We start from the raw sequence: 15388 nt of genomic DNA, 5'->3' as shown, positions 1-15388 counted from the left end.
CCGGGGAGGCAGCACTCTTGGGTGTGAGGAGATGCACTGGGGGGGGGATATGCCAGACCAAGACCCCCACCTTCTCCCCTCTCTCATTGGTGCATGTACCATTCCACGTATGGCGTTTTCAACAGGTTCAGCCTGCAGCAGGACAGCCAGATCCCCAGGGAGATTGGAGCGATTCCCCCTCCCCCCACAGAGAGATGCAAAGTAATTCACCCATCCTGGTGAGATGTCTTACTGCAAATTCCAGTAGATGATGCATGATGGGGGCTTGGTGTTTTCAGCAGTATAGCACATTGATCCACGGTAAGAGTCCGGGCAATGGCTATTTCCAGAAACTTCCGTGCCTAATGGCATTGAGTGTCTCAGTAGGGGTCCCCATTGTAGCATATAGAACAACAGACCCTATTGGCAGATGATTCAAATGCATTAAAGCCTGGGATGGCACTTTAGTCTGCCTGGCCACAGTGGTTTTACTGGTTAGTAATTTAGGCTTCTGCTTTAGTACTCTTTTTTTCCTTTCCACTAAGCCTGCTGCGTGCAGGTGTGAGGGGAGGTGAAACTTCCACTCAATGTCATGTTCTTTTGCCCAGTCTCAGAATGTGACCCCTGATCACTGTTTATATGGCATGGGTATCCATACGTGGTACTCAGCTTCTCTAATCCTCTAATGGTGGCAGCCTGGTTTACGTGGTGATAAGGAAAAGCTTGAGTAAGGCCAAGTGTCCACACAAACCGGGCATATTTAGAATCCTCACTCAGAAGGAGGGGGCCAATATAATCAATTTTCCCATCTCTCACCAGATGGGAATTCCTGAGGTTGACTCCAGACCCCTTTGGCAGTTGCCCTGGGTATTGTTTGTTTATTTAAGATTTTTATTTTTAAGTAATCTCTATACCCAATGGGAGGGTTTCATGACTTTGTCTCTAATATCAAGACTCATGACTCTAATATCAAGAACCGCACACTCTACCAACTGAGCCAACCAGATGCCCCAACCCAGGGCGTTGGAGAACACACAGAACATGTAGTTAAACCAAGTCACTGTATTTCAAGGGCAATCCAGCATCCTTGGTAATATGCCAGCCTGCCCCGGCACAACAGTGGCCACTCTTCCTATGCACCTAATTCAGCTGTATCAACTGACGGGGCACTTGCTAAGAGTAGGGAATCAGTTTCCTGATTGCCACGGGTGTCCGAGCTAGGACGTGGAACACAGGATTGCAGGTGAACCCAAATGTCTTTTCCACCTTTTCTGAGACATGAGGGCTTACTCATGATCATCCACCTCTCAGCTTCCCATTGTCCAAGCCATAGAGCTAATCCTCTAGAATAGTCCACTGTCAGTGCAAAGAGCTAGTGGCCAGGACTCATGAATAATCACAAGCCAAACCCCTCTGAATTCAGCCTACTGGCTGCCATGGTTCCTTTCTGTTTCCAGGCATCAGCAGGAATTTCCCCCACCCCCTCCCCATAGACCATAGGGGCCACCATGAGAACGGAGAGGCGCTCCACATTCTACAGGACCTAGGAGCCCCTGCATTTCTAGAAACAGTGGGCTGGTGGACAGAGTGCCCCCCTGCTGCAAATAGGCATGGCCCTTTGGTCACAATGGGGGTTTGAACCGTGGTGGAAGTGAGTGGATGGTACACAGTCTCAGCCCATCCCCTGATAGAAAAGCGGAGCGCTTACCAGGATATGCTGTTCCTTGGTGAGAGGCTCCACCTGGAGGAGCGCGATGTGCACTGCCAGGAGCTGGTGCTCTATGGGGCCATGTCAGTTTCTTGCCCCTTCCAGAGCCAAGACCAAAATCCTAGGGTATTTTCTCCTTCTGTCCTCTCCGCCACAGTGCGCGACCCCCACCTTCTGCAGTCACAGACACGTCTAACTCAGAAGGTAGCCCTGCTTGGGAGATGCCCAGGCTTTAATCGGCTTCATTAGTATTTTTGCATTCCCTCACCCTATGTCCACGCCTGCCCTTTCTTTACCAGGCAGCATAAGGGATGGAGGTACTGTGCCAGGTGGGGAATGAAAGTCCTCCAAAACCCCCAAATGCCTGCAAAGGTTTGCACCTCCCTCGTGTTCCTAGGGGTCGGATGGGCTTGCACCTCACCAACCACAGCTTCTGAGACAACATGGGGCTTATCTGACCAGGTGACTCACCAAAACTTTACACTGGTGCCTGAGCCTCGAATTTCTGTGGGTTCACCAGCCACCGTCTCCCTCGAAGCAAAGTCTGCAGGATGTCCCGCAGCAGAGACAAGTCTTCCCATGTTAACGTTATATCATCAATGTAATGGGCCCAGTTTACTGATGTGTGGGAGGAGAACAGGGACAGGTCTGGAGTGACCATCCTGTGACATATTGTGGGGCTGAGCAGAGAGCCCTGGGGAGGCACTGGAAAGGTCCACTATTGCCCCTCCCACATAAGCGAATTGATCTTAAGTCGTCAGACACCTGCACTTGCCAATCTGTCCGTGATTCCTTGTATATGTAAGGAAACGGGCATATATAGCAATTAATTCAACCTGACAGTGAATAAAATGTTTCTACACAGCTCTTCTTAAGGGCCCTTTTTATTAGGTAAGACTCATTTGCAATTCGCAGTATGGCTTATGCATGAACATCATATATTCCAGGATCCTTAAAAGTGTTTTTGTGGTATTCTATTGGTTAAACATCTTCCTCTTCAATCAGATTTACAACACTTATCCCCTTGGTCCTGTGGGTATGTATGGGGGCAAAGGGGACTGGATTTAGATTGGGGCCATTTGGCCCAAACTTTCAGGCTCTGCCCTAATTTGTGGTCTTTTTGATGAAAGCAAAATATTAAGTGTCTGGCTAAACATTAAGGAAATTTCCAGATAAATTCATTTGCAAATCAGGCAATTTAACTCCCTACTTAGACAATGTGCCGCGATTTTTGCTCTGGTAAATTTATTCACTTGCTTGGATGAATTCATGTTCTCTGACACTGATTCTGCTTTTCTGAGAAGCAACAAGCTGGGGGGACCCTCTTCCAACCCTGGGAGATCTGAGGTCTGCCCAGAACCCAGAGCCTGCTGCCCAGGGAAGGTGAGGGCACAGAGGGCAGCCTGCCATCTCAAGCAAGTGGTGACAGGTAGGAGAGTCAGGAAGCTGAGACCTACAATGACCTCTGATGCTAATTTGCTCTTTAACATATGCTAGATACATGCTACTGTCACAATAACTCCCTAATTAAAAAAAAAAAAAGACATCCTTTTCTAATATACAGGTGGCATTGTTACTTCATTACTACTTCTTAGTACATTACGTTACTATTGGAGTCGATATTGTCATTGAGTAATATACATTACTATATAGTCAATATACAACTTTTTCTCCTGACCTCTCATTGACCTAAAGAAAGGTTAAAGGGGTGTCTGGATGGCTCAGTCCGGTAAGCATTCAATTTCAGTTCGGTTCAGGATCTCGCAGTTTGTGAGTTTCAGCCCCGCCCAGGGCTTGCTGCTGCTTTCAGCTCAGAGCCTGCTTTGGATCCTCTGGCTCTGTCTCCCTCTCTCTCTGCCCACCCCCCACTCTCATGTGCTCTCTGTATCTTCCTCTCAAAAATAAATAATAAACATTTATGGGGTGCCTGAGTGACTCAGTCAGTAAAGCATCTGACTCGTGATTTCAGCTCAGGTCATGATCTCACGGTTTGTGAGTTCGAGCCCCATGCCAGTGTGGAGGCTGCTTGGGATTCTCCCTCTCCCTCTCTTTCTTTGCTGCCCCCCTGCTTGTACTCTCCCTCCTCCCTCTCTCTCTCTCTCTCTCCCTCTCTCAAAATAAATAAACACTTTTTAAAAAGAAGAAAAAAGGTTGAAGATCAACTATTGTAAATCAAAGTGTTTCCTGTTGTTGGCTGGTTTTTAAATAAACACCTCATACAGCAGCTAATCCCATCCGGTTTTATTACCTCAGCATATGCTTAGCAAATAATTTGTCATAAAGCAAATAATCTGTCACCAGGGAGGGACAATCAGCAAAGGCATTTAATGTGTGACTTATTGAGATCTTATTTATAGTTGTTTTATTTTTGCCTTCCAGGAGAAAACTACAGAAACCAGTCCACACAGAGAAGACTTTTAGGGTTCAGCTGCCCATTGATCTGAGCCCCGGAACGAATATAACTTGCTGCACAGCCTTTGGAAAGCCATGTAACATCTCTGCGCCGTTTCCTTGTTTGTGCTAAATTATTGCTGAGGCCTCTTCCTGCACCAGCTTTCTATGCCACTGCAATTTGACACAATCCTTGACCAAATCATAAATACCTTGTTAATGGGATAAAAATGAGTTTGAATCTGGGATTCTGGTCATTAACCCCATGTCACCTTCTGTTAGAGCGCTGCGATGACAGGGTCAGGTGAATCCAAATCACATGTTAAACATGCAGGTGTCTGTTCCATCCTCTCTCCACACCCTACACCCTCACTGAATCAGAATCTCTAGGGGTGGGGCCTGGAAGGCTCTCTTTCCTTTATGAGATTACAGAGGGCAGAATGGGGACCCCACCCAAACCAGCCAGGTTCCAGGAGCTCCTCCTATCTATCAGGCACGCCAAGCTATTTTCCAGAGTTTTGCACTTGGCATTTCCCTTGGCCCGGAAAGGTTTCCCCCATGGCTGGCTTCTTCTCATGTGTCACCTGCTCACAGAGGGTCTTGGCTGGCCTCCATCTCTCCACCCTCCACCCCACTCGCTAACCCATCACTTGTTTCCTTTTCTTCTCAACACTAGTCACTTTTTGAAATTCATCTCCCCTCCTTGTGCATTATCTATTACCCCGACTGGAATAGGAGGCCCTACTCCACCCACACCCTACCCTCCGGGGGCAGAGACCCTGCCCGGCTTGTTGGAAGCTGGACCCCCACATGAGAGACCTGGGAGGTGCTCTGTGATGTAAGAATTCCCTTAGCCCCAAGGTTGAGGCTGCTTGTCTGAGATGCAGGAATGGGGACCCTCTTCCGACCCTGAGAAACCTGGACCTTGTCCTGAAACCAGTTCCCGAGGGTGGCGAGGGGCATCTCTTACCCCCCAGCCGCATCCACGGCACTGAGGAAGACCCCAGTGGCACCAGCAGGCGGCCAGGTGCCCGGAGAACCTCAGCTGGGGTATTTGATGGAAAATCCTAACTCAGAGGCTGTTGACAAGGTTCTCCTCCCTTCGCGGTCTAGCAAAAAAATGGGTGCTGGTGGAAGCTGAGGTCAGGTGTGAATGGAGTAGTGCTTACCTAGCCCACAAAAGGGCCGTTCCATTTTCACTCCCCCTGACCAAAGACAGCTGACCTTGACATTTCCCATACCAGCTTTTCTCTACTTTCCTAATCTGATGGGATAATGATGTCATAAAGAAATAACTTAAACAGTAGGTGTTTACTAAATGCTTGCTGATGTAAAATTAGGAAGACAATCGCAAGAGGACCTCCAAACTCTTCCTTACCTTCAATCAGTTTTTTGATAGCCCAAAATTAGTTTGTAATATGAGCACTCACCCCCTTAGTACGGAATCAATGGCTTCTTTCTCTTGTTTGCTTTCAATGAGACACATATACCTGTATCCCCTTAGTCACCTAAGGCTCCAGGTGGGCTCAGGAGGGGCTCCAGGACCACACCCGACCTCTCCAGTCCCTCTGTTTAAAGACACAGAAGTCCCATCTCGAACAAAGCAGGTGTGCTTCAAATCTACCCCATGCGTAAAACGAGGTACCCGGGACCCTGAGGCGCTGGCTCCTGATTTAATGTTGTCATTTCCCTTCTCCGTGGGGCGTGAAAGTCCCCTGACCCCACCGCTCCCTGTCCAACCTCTGTATTATGTTTGCCTTCTCTAAATATTCTTTTTTGCATGTGTCCGTCTTTATGCGCCTTCCTCTTTGAGTCTGCCTCTGCTCCTCTTTCCCCTGGGATAGAAGTAGGAGAAAGAACCCATCGCTGTTTTCTCTGTCTCTCACCCCCCAGAGCCAACTGTTTCACGCATGAAGACAAATGAAGTCAATCAGCTATAGACAGGCTTTCAACAAAAATTTTATGGGCACCACCTTGGCCACAGGTGAGCTAGTGGCAACAGGAATGCCAGGGAAAGCCCACCAGTGCCTAAGGGTTAGTCCTGCCCTGATTCCAAGGGGAACTTCCTCCCACTACTGGTTAGAACTGCTTCTTCTTTTCTTTTTTTAATGTTTATTTATTTTTGAGAGAGAGAGCATGAGCAGGGGCAGGGCAGAGAAGGAGGGAGAGAGAGAGAATCCTAAGCAGGCTCTGTGCTGTCAGCACAGAGCCCACGAGGGGCTGGAAATCACAAGTTGTGAGACCATGACCTGAGCCAAAACCAAAAGTCAGGTGCTTGACCAACTGAGCCACTCAAGCACCCCTAGAACTGATTCTGATCTTTGGGAACAAGTGGTTGGTGGAGGTGGTATTTTATTCCTACCTATTCAATTTGCTTATTACAACCTCCTTGAACCCTCATGAACCCTCCCTCACCCATCCACCCACCTTCTTATATCAGTCCTCCCTCCCCCCTGCTCCCCTCTCTCTTCACTCATCCCCACTTCTTCTAAGAAGTGGCTCAGTGTGTATGGATTGGAGTGTGCCTCATCTGTGTACCCCTTTGCGTGGGATGACTTTTCTGTATCTCCAGCATTCATTTTAAGTCAATTTACTCCTTTACCTCTGTCATAAAGTAATGAGAAATAAAATTAATGAAATGGGAATAAGAAAGAGAAAAGGCAGGATTGAGAAAAAAGGAGCAAGGCATTGTTGTTATAATCACGTTCATCTTTTTCTTGCATTTATACACGTTCGACTATAAATTCATTACATACATGTTCACACAGGCAACCCAGTGGCAGGCACCACAGGGGAATAAGGAAGTCATGAAAGGCACAGTCCCTTCTCTCATGGAGCTTTGTGTCTCCCTGCTGAGACACTAATAATTTGTATCAATACCACACTTGACGTCACGTGTCCAGCAGGCTTTATCTTACATGATTTCCATGAGCAGAAGAGGGGTCGTGGTCTCTGTGGCATGAAAGACGACACTGAGGCTCTGAGAGTTGGAGGACATTGAGAAGACAGTAGGAGCATCTGGGGCTCACGTCCTGGCTCCCTGACTCCAGATTTTCTGTCCTTTCCACTCTGCCATCATTCTAAGCAAGCATCCTCTGCAGACATGTCACAGAGCTAGGACACAGTGAAGCTGGGCAGAGTCTACTGACCGTGACAAGAGGAGCAGGCTCCAGGGAAGAGAAAACCAGTGAGGGCTGGAGAGAGAGAAGAGAGAGGCAAGCAACGATGGGCGGGAGGTGGAGGCTGGAAGAAGGTCCAGAACCTGGCCAGGGGGTGATACCGCGGAGGTCGCTTCAGCCCCTGTGTGTACCCATGTGTCATCCAGCAGGCCACTGAAGAGCCACTGGAGGCAGATTTTCAAGAGCTTTTGTAGAAGGAGTGAGATGGAGGTGTCTTTTCACTCTCTCTGTGTATATATAAATATAAACATATACATATGTATACACGTCTCCTCTTTCTGTGTCTGATTATGCATTCAATTCAGCATGGATTTAAGGACTGCTAATTTTGGTCTGGGCGCTTTGATAAAACAATCTGGGAGAACACCAGGAAGGAAGAGACACCATTTTTCTGTTGTTGGAGGAGGTGATCAAAGGAACGTGACCCCGCTCCACCAGTTGACCAGCGAACTGGTCCCAAGGCAATCAAAAGCTCCTCACTCCCTCCTCTGTCCTTGGAAGTCACGCTCTGCCCACCATTCCCACGATGGGAGCTGCTTTCAAGGACCCAGCCTTGAGAGTAAGGTGCTGTTGAGGACATCTAAATGGTATACGTAACCGAACCTAGTTAAGGCCTCTGCATAAACATTTGAGATAATGGCAGGTTAGGTATGGAGGTCTACTCATCTCTCAATGCCTAAGACGAGCCTGGTTAGTAAGTTCTTTTGCTTATTAAAACTGCCACCTACCAACCTGGAGAGGTCTTCCTCTTTCCTAGGTCTCTCCTTGCCCTCTGTGTACAGGCACCTGTGTGCAAACCAACAGTTGTCCCCAGGGTGTGACCAAGGCAACGGTCTGTGCATACTGCAGAGAGAGCTCTGGATTATGGGATAGCAGGGGATGTGGCATCGAAATGTGCCGAAGTTCTCTGTACAAACTGCATTTTCATGGAGGGAAGGGAATTGGCATGTACTGAGAGCCAAACTCTCGTTTCATCTGTGAGGTTTTTTGCCCATTTTACAGACAAGGAGACTGAGGCTTCAGGAGGTATGTAAATTGCCCATGAGCCCACTTCAAGTGTGGGGATGCGCTTCTGGTAAGAGTTCAGGGTCACTGAATCACACTGCTACCGGTGCACCTCATGAGGCCGTGAAGGCTGTGGTCCAGGCTTCAGGTGCTGGTGCCAGACGGCTGGATCCACTGCATGCTAGCTCTGTTATGCGAAGCACGCTATGTACCTTGTCTAAACCTTGGTTTGCTCATCTGTAAAATGGGTATAGTGTGAAAGCACCTGCCTCGTAGGGAGAATGTGAGGAGTTAAAATGTGTGAAGCACTAATGAGTGTCTAAGAAAAGCCCAGTAACTATAGCTGCCATTATAAGCGCCATCATTATCATTACTGCTGTTGTCAACAGGGGAGCTAGGTGACATGAAACCACCCCTGTGGGCTTGTGATCTTTCTCTGGTCCCCATGACCCCACCCCATCCCCCTGCAAAATGGCGGGTATGCAGTCACAACCCAGGGCTTGAACGTGAGGGCAGACGAGCAGTGCAGGTGTAATAGCCATACGCTGGAGTCCAGCTAGGGCCGTTGGACAAGGAGAGGACTCTCCCATTTGGGGTTCAGGGCCTTTCCCACAAGATGGGCGGGGACACTCTGATCAGGTCACTTGCCCCCTATTAAGCATCTCTGGTGTGTCAAGCTCTACACTAGACTGTGAAGATATAATACTCAAAAAGATGTATCCCCTTGAGCTCTGGTGCAGCTTTGGCAGATATGTTTTGCTGGATCTGTTTCCTCTTTGGGGAAACAGAGAGGCCGGAGGACTCCCGTGGTCCCTTGCAGACCTACCCCCTGAGTAGTGCTGTGAATAAACACTCTTCCAGCTTCTGTCCCCAGAGAAGAGTCTTTGGTCTTCCCAAGGCTGGAGACGTGAAGACTTCTGCTCCTTCTTCCTGTCAAGTGTATTTTTTTTGTGAGATTTGAGGAGTGAGGATCATCCCCCAACAAGGCCAGTTGTCTTTGAACTTCCTGACCCCATTCATCCACCAGCACTCCCTACATCCACCAGTCCCACCTTCTTTCTTAACAAATGACTCCTACATCCACATATCTCTACAATACCTGCCAACCAAACTCCAAAAGCAAATTGCCAACCACGTCTAAGGCAGCTGTTGATTTTACTGACCATAGCAAAGCATGTTCTGTGAGTCAGGTCACAGCAATAAATGTCAGGAAGGACTGAAAGAGGAATCAAGATTTGCTCTGTCACCCACAGAGCTTAAGGTGGATGAATAGGACTGCTGTATACACATTTGGCACAAGGGAAGAGATGTGTGATGGAGCCAGGCATATGCTGGGGACCTAGAATGGAATTTGTGTGAAGATTCCCATCTCAGTGCTGCAGCTGACATTAAATCCTTCTGGGACTCTCCCCAGGAATAGCCAATGTTACTCAAGACAGACACTTATTGTATGCCAGTTGACGATGCCAAGGGTTTACCTGGATTGTGTCAATTAGTGAGAGTTTCTCAACTTTGGCACTGTTAACACTTGGGGCTAGATAATTCTATGCTGTGCAGGTGCTTTTCTGTGCACTGTATGGTAATTAGCCTCATCCCTGACCTCTACCCACCAGATGCCAGCCGCATCCCACCGCCACCAATTATGACACCCAGAAATGTCCCCAGACTCCTAGGAAGCAGAATCATTCCTTGTTAAGAACCACTGAGTGAATCTTTTTTTTTTTAAGTTTATTTATTTATTTTGAGAGAGAGAGAGAGAGAGAGAACACGTGCATGCACACGAGTTGGGGAGGGGCAAAGAAAGAAGGAGAGAGAATCCCAAGCAGACTTTGCGGTCTCAGCGTGGAGCCCTACACGGTTTCCATCTCACGAGCCATGAGATTATGACCTGAGCTGAAATCAAGAGCCAGACACTCAACTGACTGAGCTTCCCAGGCGCCCCGCTGAGTGCAACTTAATATAGACCAGGGAGGTGGGTGCTATTACCGTCTGCACTTTAGAGCTGTTTCTCCTCTAAACTGAGGCACAGCAAAGTTAAATCGTGTGTCCACAGTCACACTGCTAGGAAGAGGTGGGAGCCAGCCAGTCTTCTTCCACAGACCACACTTTTACTGTCTTTACTGCACTGCCTATCACCGCGTGCATGGTGCTGAGGACTGGGTAATATGCAATAACCCCGCACAAAGATGGGCCATTAGTCATGGTGGTCCCTTCTGTTGGGTCTGCATTTCACTACCTTTCTTTCCATGAGCCGCACAACAACCCTTCCTTGTAGGTGTATCTCCCATTTATAAATGAGCGCACTGAGACCGGGATTAACAGGAAGGGGTTGCCCCCAGGTCACAGAGCAGGCAAGCCACGAGGGTCCAGAATTTGAATGCCCCAGCTTGTAATTCTCTGCCCTCCACTACTCAGAGAGTGGCATAAACACCGATGATACTATGGGAGACAGGCAAGAGACTTAATAAAAAATGAATGCAAATTCTGGATGATGGATCTATTTAGGGGATAAATTATTATGCGATGGTATAAAAATAGATCAAGGGAGAGCACATGAAATTACAAGCCTGACTGTGTGAAAGATGGAGAAGGTGCATGGAGAGTGTTGGGTACATTTAATTAACTTTGCTGGGAAAACATTCTGAGGCTCCCACCTGAAACCAAAACAGTCACAGTCTTCGCTCAAAGTAACGATACTGGCTGGCGGTCCTATAAGGAGGAGTTATAATCCAATAGAGCTTGAAATCATTGATTAAAACAATGCCAATGCCTAAGCCCTTTGAAGGACAATCCTAATTTTCTAATCCTAATAATCCTAATCCTAAAGGAACCACGTACTGTTTGTACATCAAGTGGGTTCTATGGGCTGCATACCGCTGACATTGAAATGTCCCACTAAGTTCTCTGCACAGACCTATACCTCTATTTGTCCTGTGAGGTTTTTCTGCCCATTTTTCAGACAAGGAGACTAAGGCTTCAGGAAGGTAAGTAAGTTGCCCATGAGCCCACGTCAAGTGTGGGGATGCGCTTCTGGTAAGAGTCCAGGGTCACTGAACCACACTGCTGTCTGTGCACCTAATGAGGCCATGAGGGCTGTGGTCCAGGCTTCAGGTGCTGGTACCAGATGGCTGGATCCACCGCATGCTAGCTCTGTTATGGGAAGCACACTATGTACCTTGTCTAAACCTTGGTTTGCTCATCCGTAAAATGGGGATAGTGAAAACACCCACCTTATAGGTCTGAAGGGAGAATGTGAGGAGTTAAAATGTGTGAAGCATTAATGAGTGTCTAAGAAAAGCCCAGTAACTATAGCTGCCATTATGAACGCCCTCATTATTATTACTAGTATTGTCAAAAGGGGAGCTAGGTGACATGGAACACCCCCTGTGGACTTGTGATCCTTCTCTGGTCCCCATGACCCCACCCCATCCCCCTGCAAAATGGCAGGTGTGCAGTCACAACCCGGGGCTTAAATGTGAGGGCAGATGAGCAGTGCAGGTGTAACAGCCATACGCTGGGGTCCAGCTAGGGCCCTTGGACAAGGAGAGGACTCTCCCATTTGGGGTTCAGGGCCTTTCCCACAAGATGGGTGGGGACACTCTGATCGGGTCGCTTACCCAGATGATGCACCCCTGCAGGTCCTCCCTGCCCTGAAGCCACTGTGATTCTAAGCACCCCCCCCTCCTTTGCAGGAACACCACAGCACAAGGTACTTTATACCTGGGTCTCCTTAAGCCTGAAAAGAGCCTCATAAAAGAACCTTATTTTCCTTTCAGAAGAAAGTGATCAGGCACTTACTGGGCTTCAGCTGTGTTCTCATCCGTTTCGCCTTGACATAAAACAGCCCTACAGGCACTGTGATGTTCATCTCACAGATGAGACACCGGAGGAGCACAGAAGTGTATTCGTTCGTTCATGGTTTTGACGGAATCGTAAGCATTAGGAAATGGTGCATGGGTGTGCACTGTCAAAATTTCTCCTAAGCAGCGTTAAATGTGGTTGGAGAAATGGAAAAAGTTTGAGGGGTCTGTTTGTCTGAAAAAGAAATGAGAGCAACATGAAAAAGAATTACCAACTTCCCCATCTCTGAGTAAAACCTAAAGTCTTTTCAACGTCCTGCACCTGTCACAAGGTAACCACCCTGACACATCTTTTACTACGTATTTCTCTCTTCTGGTGTCTGCCCCTCCCCCAACTGGAACATGACCTCCTGGAAGATGAGGGTTTGGGGCTGCCTTAAGTCACTTTCTTAGCATCAAAACCATCTCCTAACACATGGTTGAGGCTCAATCAATACTTGTTGAAATAATGAATGAACTTAAAAAAAAAGTCTCCTATGTAAAACAGAGATATCCAACCAGAGATGGAAGAATGTCTTTAAAAAGTAACAAAGTCAAGCCTATAGCATCTGAATGCCCTGTTATATTATTTTTACCCTCCCTCTCAAACAGAATTGTCTCACTACCCATAAGTTTTTGAGGATACAGAACATGCCCTGTTGAACACTGTATCCTCAAAGGCTAGCAGAGAGCTTAACACATCAGAAAGGCTCAAAACACTATTTAGGGAAAAAAAGTATGGCCTCGAAAAGCATATGTTCACCCTTTTTTCAAATGTTCACTGGTTTACCCCTTGTACCAGGCTCTTGGGTACAATCCACACAAAGCCATCCTGGCCACCACCCTCCTCAGGTTCACTCTAGCCAGTACTTCTGCACAAATGAGTTTGCAACAGTCACGTATTCTCCGATAGTACAAGATGGACCACAGGCTCTTAAAAAACAGAACAAAAGAAAAGAAACAAAGAGAAAGAAAGAAAGAAAGAAAGAGAAAGAAAGAAAGAGAAAGAGAGAAAGAAAGAGAGAAAGAAGAAAGAGAAAGAAAGAAAGAAAGAAAGAGAAAGAAAGAGAGAAAGAAAGAGAAAGAAAGAAAGGAAGAAAGGAAGAAAGAAAGAAAGAAAGAAACCGTAACAATTTCATCGCTTGAATTTCTTGCCCAAACAGGTCAGAAACCGTGTACCGTTATGTCGAAGCCATTACCGCAAAGCCAGTTTGCTTCTAGACTTACGATGGTACTTCGGGAGCATGAGTTACACTCCAGAGAGGTCATTAGTTGCTATAAACATGTTATCGAGGGCAGTGCTGTCCTTTCCAGCCCAGATGTCCCCGGGTCAAATGTGATAGCAGGAAATGAGGGTCAAAATAACGAACCTCTCACCCTTATGTTTCTTTCTGTTGAATAATCGATGTGTGTCCGTTTTATCAAAACGTTCTTTCCTCTCCCCTTTTCCCACATCCCTGCCTAATTTTTGGCCCGGTTCTTGATCCCTACATCCTTTGACTGGTTTTCTGTCCTTTATTCCTTTCTCCCTTCACATCTCCCACAGCGGCTGCTGGTGACAACTTTGCTGGGGTTTTCAGCACTACCGTCCTCGTACCAGATCCTAACTCTCAGGAGAAAACCATCATTTCTCACTTTGTAAAGGCTTCTCTGGACTTGGTTTTAATTAGATCAGGGTCACCCTTCCCGGGCTTCCGCTGACTCTACCCCCGCCCAAATAATCCCGCCTACCCGTGGGGGCTTGAGGCTTCAGCAGCCCCCCTGGCAGCAGCCCATCTAGCCAGGGACCCCCATGGCGTTGTGAGTCAGCTCTGGGATGGAACGCCGTTTCCCCCATTGGCTACCCACCGTATGTGGACTCTTGGACGGCTGGTCTATGAAGTAAGGATGCCAATATTTACCAGATTGTGAGGAAGGAATTGGGGAAGTGTCTGAAGTTCCTTTGAGGGTGTGGGTTTCAATGAATGTTTATTTCATTCCCTAGGCATTGGTCCATCTTCTTAATTCAACAAACACATACTGAAAGTTTTGTAACTGGTGTGACCTATTTCACCACTGTGGTCCCATGGTGTTTTGGGGAAAGGAATTGCTGAAGCCACTTTTCCTAACCCACATAAAGTCCAGAGTCTCCCTCCCTCGTGATGGTATTTTTATTTCCCCCATCCTCATTCTATTGTCTATTGTCAGGTCTGCCCTGCGCTTTCTGCTAGATGCTCCTTTGCAGAGAAGAGCTACAAGTTTTTTCCTTAAGCAGTTACGGTCGACTGTAACCAGGTGCCAGCCTTAGTTTTAAAAAAATATGAAACAAAACAAAACAAAACACAGGCCTGAAGGGTTTTTCACTTCAGGGAAGACGTCCATGAACTCCCAGACCATTCCAGACATAATGGAAGTTCTCTATGCGATTAACCAAATCCCACCGCATCAGGAACGCTTTAAGGGAAACAGAGAGATCCTAGGTGCCCAGGGGAAATACTAAGATGGGCACAGAAGCATATGCAGGAAACAGCCGCCTTGAGCAGCCCCAGAGGACTTTAGCCACCTCAACTGTCACCCCCCGGCGCCCGCCGTCCCCCAAGAGACAGCCCTTTATGGAGTCTCGGGATGTGGAGGGGGTGGGGAGGGTGTAAGGCTCATGTGAGCTAGCCAGGCTGTGGATGAACCCAGAAAAAGGGCCTATCTCTAAATCAGTGTCCCCTTCCCCTCTCTCACACACTGTGCGTAAATGTAGAATTCAGGAATCGGGGACTGGGGCCAGGAACAAACACCCACCCACCTTCTAGTTAATTCCCTCCAAAACACAAGGACGGGGGCACTTACAGCCTTAAACTGTGTGCTATGCGCCGGCCTCCTTCCAGGGAAATCCAGTAAAGTGCATCAAGGATCTGTACACTGATGTTTACACTCCGTACGTGGAAAATGTGAGGGGGAGGGGTCAGGGCACTTTGAATAAATAAAGCAGATGAGGCTTGGCAACGGTTGAAACATGAGGAAATGGCTTCCTGCAGTTTAGAGTCGTGACTCGGCTCATAAGTTAACCTTGAATATAGTTTTCAAAAATCATCAAGCCCTCAAAGCCTTCATCTCTAGCAGTGATTAGCCATGATGCACGAAGCAGGAAGTTAATATATTTATGCCTAAGGAGGCATATGATGCATGAAAACTCTATTCATTCTGCATTCATTTGCCGGCTCTTTACTGATGGCTTGCTCAGTGGCGGGCACCAAGCCAAGACCCAGGAGACGCGACAGTGAACAAGCATGGCCTTCCCTGCGAGGAGCTTACAG

General features: G+C 47.6%; 2 protein-coding genes across 5 annotated transcripts in view; one reads left to right on the top strand and one right to left on the bottom strand.

Moving 5' to 3' along the window:
* LOC125926812 (translation initiation factor IF-2-like) overlaps positions 1-4293 on the top strand; it is a 7780-nt gene extending 3487 nt beyond the window's left edge. Inside the window, exons 3-4 of one of the 3 annotated variants that reach the window (XR_007459171.1) lie at positions 126-300; positions 4067-4293. Coding sequence is in view for 2 of the 3 variants with exons in the window: in XM_049636647.1 (XP_049492604.1) it covers positions 126-218; positions 4067-4108 (135 nt within the window). In the remaining variant the exon portion in view is untranslated. The remainder of the gene's footprint in view (positions 1-125; positions 301-4066) is intronic. The other 2 variants (XM_049636647.1, XM_049636648.1) reach the window with 2 other exon arrangements.
* Positions 1-4505, bottom strand: part of LOC125926811 (acid-sensing ion channel 2) — a 16368-nt gene extending 11863 nt beyond the window's left edge. Inside the window, exons 1-2 of one of the 2 annotated variants that reach the window (XM_049636645.1) lie at positions 4291-4505; positions 1688-1897 (exon numbers count right to left, since the gene is read on the bottom strand). The gene's annotated coding sequence lies outside the window, so the exon portion shown is untranslated. The remainder of the gene's footprint in view (positions 1-1687; positions 1898-4290) is intronic. The other variant, XM_049636646.1, reaches the window with a different exon arrangement.
* Between the last annotated feature and the right edge of the window lie 10883 nt (positions 4506-15388).

The sequence above is a fragment of the Panthera uncia genome, chromosome E1 (genome assembly GCF_023721935.1).
Source record: "Panthera uncia isolate 11264 chromosome E1, Puncia_PCG_1.0, whole genome shotgun sequence".
Taxonomy (NCBI): Eukaryota; Metazoa; Chordata; class Mammalia; order Carnivora; family Felidae; genus Panthera; species Panthera uncia.
Note: the sequence above shows the minus strand (reverse complement) of the source record. Positions and strands in the feature narration are given on the sequence as shown.